General features: G+C 43.5%; 1 protein-coding gene across 2 annotated transcripts in view; it reads right to left on the bottom strand.

Moving 5' to 3' along the window:
* Window positions 1-204: 204 nt before the first annotated feature.
* The window catches only part of LOC101110177 (UDP-glucuronosyltransferase 3A1), a 29,720-nt gene continuing 23,924 nt past the window's right edge, over window positions 205-6,000 (bottom strand). For both annotated transcript variants that reach the window (XM_004017049.5, XM_042233867.2), the window contains exon 7: window positions 205-4,714. In XM_004017049.5, the coding sequence (XP_004017098.3) occupies window positions 4,438-4,714 (277 nt within the window). In that variant the 3' untranslated portion in view covers window positions 205-4,437. The remainder of the gene's footprint in view (window positions 4,715-6,000) is intronic.

The following is a 6,000-nucleotide window of genomic DNA, read 5'->3' as shown; positions in this document are numbered from 1 at the left end:
GGAGGAGAGGGCTGAATTAGTTGGCTGGCATCAATACACATCACTACAGACAACCAAAACAGACCTACGGTATAGCACAGGGAACTATACTCAGTATCTTGTAATAACCTGTAGGAGAAAAGAATCCAAAAATACACATATATAACTGAATCACTGTGCTGTACTCCCGAAATCAACATGTTATAAATCATTTATACTTCAGAATTCATATATAACAGTGCATGATTTATTTAATACGGAAAATTTAGGTATGTCATAAAAGTATAAAATATACATAGATACTATAGGGTGAGTGAAACTTAATATAAAATTAATGTTGTTTCCTATTTTATAACTTTGCTCTCAAAGAATTATATTACCATACAGTATGTTTCTAACTGGAAGAACTGCGTATCATCACAGGTAAGTTTCAAAAAAAAAAAAATGCAACATTCCCAATACTGTGTTACCTAGTTCTAAAGATTAGTTATGCAAACACTGAAAAACTATTCACATAAATAACAGGAGCACTAAGAGTTTTGTTATGAACTGTCTTGAAAATGATGTCCCTCCATTCTTGGAACGACTTCAGAATAATGTGCTACATAAATACGCCATTCTCACAGCGATCTATTACCAAAAGTTATTGTCTTTAAAGGTCTGTCAGCTGAAAAAAAATCACAGTTCATCTTCGGATTTTGTTAAAACAAAGAATTACAAATCATCTGAGTTACAAGGACTTTCTGGCCCAATCACCTCTACTTTTCCACCCCCAGGCAATGCACCAAGGGAAGAATGGGAGCGGGTGACAGGTGTCCATTTATTCTGTAAATTAAAAGTCAGGAAATTGTGAAAAGTGTGGTAAGAAAGAGGATCTGTCAACTAAACACAACACCTTGTTAGGAAGACCAGTTTTAGAAAACTAGAGTACACAAAGGTGGAAATTTATCACCCGCAAACTCTGTGTCATGAAGCCCTTGGGAAGTTTTCATGCATGCATGATACTGAAGGTAGCCTAGTTTGCAGGCCACTGGCTTAGGCTGTTCTACTGAGGCTTTCTGCTACTGCTTGCTAATTGGTTTCCTAGCAACAGTAACTCTCATCTGAGATGATGCCAAGTTCATCAGTGGTCACTAAAGGAATATGGAACTGCAGGCTTTAGCTTAGTAATATTCCATGAGATGGAATAAACTACAAAAAGGGGAAGGAGTGATGGCACTCTTTTCTGTTATATTTTTTAGGCTTACTCATCTATAAAACCAATTAGAAGATAGATGAAGCTCAGCTCTCAGTAACACAAATGAGAAAGCAAGAGTTGTCACCCAGTGTCATCATTCTCAATGATCTTGTAGTCAGGGATCTATAGTCAGGGAGGTGGCCCCACCACCTGGAGGGTTCACAGGCCTTGTTTGTGGAACCTTCCTTTCTTTGTGTAACACAAAAAATACCTCAAAATTCATCTTGAATTTTTAAATCAGAAAAAAATAAATAAAACCCAGGGGAACTCAATCACCAGTTATCAACTATTAGTTGATATCACTTACTGTTATCTTGAGATGAAATTTGAAGAAGTTAGTTTAAAATCCACTCTGGCAGATGTGTGTGTCTCTAAATTTGGAACTTTCACTCAAGAACTTATTAAAAAGAAATAATTAACTAATTTAAAGCCTGAAATGGAGAAAGGAGCCTTCCTGGATCTTAGGGGCAAAAAAAAAATCAAACAAACCCACAAAATTTCCCAAGGGAATTCCTTAGCAAATCCCAGTGCCTTCTGTCTGCATGAGCATGAAATTGCCCTGGGTGGGAGGGGTATACCAGCCAGGACCACCCTGTGGTAGGGCAGATTATTCTTGGCAAACTCATGCTCACAAGAGGGGGCCAATGGGAGCTAAAACCAGCCCATCCATTCTCTAAGCCATGTACCCTGGCTGGAGCAGGCATCAGGGAAGAGATGGCAACAAGTTTTACTGCTATAGTCTTAATTTACACAATGACTCTCCTCTCCCTCTGTGGTTGCCCCTGTGGTTCCTGTTTCTTTCCAGGTGAATGGATTAGACACAGGTGTCCCATTAAATGGCAGAAAGGAAGATGAAAGAACTTGGAACGAATAACACGTCACATTGGTAAAAGATTGCTATTCTTATTTTGAATGTTTCACCCAGAAAGGCAGTTAAGGCTGTCCCTGAGGTCACTAAGTCACCAGGTCACAGGTGAAACATACATTCAATCCAGCCCTTCCCTGCCCTCCACATGTGACCGAGGATCTAGTTTCCTCCATTATCCACTGTCTTTTTTTTTTTCTTTCTAACACCTATTCGCCACCCCTCATCCCCCAATTACTTGGAGTAGTAGTGTACCCAGCATTGCAGTCAGAGCTGGAGAATATTTATGTAGCTAGGAATGGTCACATGACCCATGTCTTTCAATGAGATTTAACTGGAATTCTTTGGGAAACCTCTTTGAAGACACTAACTCAGCTAGCATGAACCTGCTTTATTCCCTTTCCTTGAGTTTCCCTTTTCTTGCCTAAAATTCCATGTGCTGACTGGATCCAAAATGACTACCTGGAAAATCAGGATGACCTTAAGGCTGAAGCCACTCATTAAGGAAGGCAGATCAATCAGACAAGAAATCTGGACTATTGATGACATCATGGCACTACCGCACTAGCTCTGGATGCCTGCCTACCGACACTACACTGTTTTGTTTTGTTTTTTTCAGCCATGCTACCAGCTTGTGGGATCTTAGTTCCCTGACTGGGGACTGAATTCTCACCCTCTGCAGTGAAAGCTCAGAGTCCTAACCACTGGACCACCAGGAATTCCACTACACTTTCTTTTACATGAGAAAAACAAGAAGAAAAAAAAAAAAAGAAAACCCTAAGCAGTTCCAGTCACTTTTTTTTTTTTTCTGGTTTCCATTACTATCAAGATCACTGGGAGAAATACCAGCAACCTGAGATGTGCAGATGATGCTACTCTAATGACAGAAAGTGAAGAGGAATTCAAAAGAGGGTGAAAAAGGAGAGTGAAAAAGCTGGCTTAAAACTCAACATTCAAAAAAGTAAGATCATGGCATCTGGTCCCATCATTTCATGGCAAATAGAATGGGGAAAAGTGGAAACTGGCAGATTTTATTTTGGGGGGCTCCAATATCACTGCAGACAGTGACAGCAGCCATGAAATTAAAAGACACTTGCTCCTTGGAAGGAAAGTTATGACAAATCTAGACAGCATATTACAGATCAGAGATATCACTTTGCCAACAAACGTCCGCATAGTCATGGTTTTTCCAGTAGCCATGTACAGATGTGAGAGTTGGACTATAAAAAAGGCTGAGCACCAAAGAATTGATGCTTTTGAATTGTGGTGCTGGAGAAGGCTCTTGAGAATCCTTTGCACAGGAAGGAAATCAAACCAGTCAATCCTAAAGGAAATCAACCCTAAATATTCACTGGAAAGATATTCATTGGTGCTGAAGCTGAAGCTCCATTTCTTTGACCACCTGATGTGAAGAGCTGACTCTTCGGAAAAGACCCTGATGCTGGGAAGGACTGGGGGCAAGAGGAGAAAGCACAACAGAGGATGAGGTGGTTGGATGGCATCACTGACTCGATGGACATGAGTTTGAGCAAGCTCCAGGAGTTGGTGACAGACAGGGAAGCCTGATGTGCTGCAGTCCATGGGGTCGCAAAGAGTCGGACATGACTGAGCAACTGAACTGAACTGAACGCAATTTCCAACAGTATGTCAGGTACAGAAAGGCTCAGCTATGTAGAGGCTCTTCTTAGTTTATAAAGAAATTATCTTCTTTCTCATGACTTCTTTTTTTAAATAGGAAAGTTGAGAAGATAGCTCACAGCTATGAAAAGCAAAGACCAGGGACACTTCAGCCCATGAGTAACCTTCAGTCTCCACTGCAAAGGAGTGATCTGCAAAAACCAAGGCAGAGACCATGCACACAGGCAAGGGTGTGTCTGGCCCCAAATGCTCGTGCCCAGGATAGGCTTCCTGAGCTTTGACAAGAGTTTTTGGGACAAGCAAACAGAAAGCAAAAGAAACAACAAAGCACCTGCCTTAGGGGTTATTCCATGACAAGTGGTGGAGGAGGCGTGAGGGAAGGAGGCTGAGAAGATGCAAGGGAATGGAGACTGAAATGGTCCAGGCTCAGTGCCAGAAAGAATGTGATACAGAAGGCAGTTTCTAGGCTTCAGATCTGATGGTCACATATCCAAATTACCTAGGGACAGAATCACAGAACAGCCCTTGCTGACTGGCAATCAAGGCTACAAGGGCTCAGTAAAGAACTACAGTCATGAGAAGAAGCCAGTGAGCAGGAATTTGTAGCAAAATAGCAAGTGGATAAGATGTGGAGAACCACGGTTGCCAAAACTGGCTGGAGATGCCAAGAAATGCTGAGTCTGCCCAAACACTCCACCTTCGTAGGCTCCATTTGGCCTCAGGCCTTCTTCAGCTTCTTGGCCCCACACAGCCACCTGGCCACTAGGCCCAGTAGCTTCCCACAGAGCCACACAGTGCCCAGGGTGACCATCAGCAGGAACAAGAGGACGTCCAGTAGGTACTGCTCATACCACGGCTGCTGGAAGGCATGGGGCTTGAGGTGGGCTGCACCCCCTGTCTGGAGGATGTGGTCGATCCAGCCCACCAGCCGCTGGGCAGGGGTCAGGGGCTGCGAGCGTCTGATGATGCTGGCAGCCTCTGCGGCAGATTTGTACCTGTTGACACAGACAGAGGGGAGGTGTTAACTCAAGTGGTCTCAGAATTCTTAGAGACCTTGTATCACACACACATGCGCACACACACTTTCTACCATAGGCACAAAAGACTTCCTTTCAAGGAAAAGTTGTTGACCTGGCCTTACTATTGTCTAGTTGGGTCTCAAAGTTTCAAACTGATACATGCATGCAAAGATCCATGCTTGGTGCTGGAAGTGCTAAACTACAAAAAAGTGACTACATCTATAAGGACTAGTTTCTCCCACAGGAGGTTCATGATATATACTACAGAAACCATTATATTTATTGAGTGTCTACTTTGTGCTGGTGTCTGGGCTAGATAATACATGACTCTGAGAACCACAGCCCAGGAAGACACCTGCATTTCCCTGCCCCTTTCAAAGCATCATGTTGACCAGCACTGGCTTCATGGGCTGTAAGCCTGCCTATTTCCAGAGGGCTTCACCCTTAAATCAACCTTATTGTTTACTCACTGTCAGGTCTGACTCTTTGTGACCCCATGGACTGCTGCCTGCCAGGCTTCTCTGTCCATGGGACTTCCTGCAAGAATACTGGAGTGGGTTGCCACTTCCTTCTCCAGAGGATTTTTTCCAACCCAGGGATCTAACCTGGGTCTCCCTGGGATTGAACCTGGGTCTCCCACATTGCAGGCAGATTCTTTACCACTGAGCCACCTGCTGCTGCTGCTGCTAAGTCACTTCAGTCGTGTCAGACTCTGTGTGACCCCATAGATGGAAGCCCACCAGGCTCCCCCATCCCTGGGATTCTCCAGGCAAGAACACTGGAGTGGGTTGCCATTTCCTTCTTCAATGCATGAAAGTGAAAAGTGAAAGTGAAGTCGCTCAGTCATGTTCAACTCTCAGCGACCCCATGGACTGCAGCCCACCAGGCTCCTCCGTCCATGGGATTTTCCAGGCAAGAGTACTGGAGTCGGGTGACATTGCCTTCTCCACTGAGCTACCTAGGAAGCCCTTTTAAATCAGACATGCTTGATTTAATTATCTGCTGTCATCTTCTTAAAATCCTTACACATTATGACAAGGGGCTCCACATTTCCATTTCACATAAGGGCACATGAATTCTGTGGCCAGCCCTGATGTCCAATGTCTGTGGACCATTCCAGCCCAGATGATTGCTTCATAGGGCTGATGGATCATGCACATTTGGGTCTAAGTCTTTGAAAATATAATGAAACTTACAAATCCACTCATTACGAAATGAACATTTTAAACACATGAGATACCAAATATATATACAGTCTCTGG

Source organism: Ovis aries, chromosome 16 (genome assembly GCF_016772045.2).
Source record: "Ovis aries strain OAR_USU_Benz2616 breed Rambouillet chromosome 16, ARS-UI_Ramb_v3.0, whole genome shotgun sequence".
NCBI lineage: Eukaryota > Metazoa > Chordata > Mammalia > Artiodactyla > Bovidae > Ovis > Ovis aries.
Note: the sequence above shows the minus strand (reverse complement) of the source record. Positions and strands in the feature narration are given on the sequence as shown.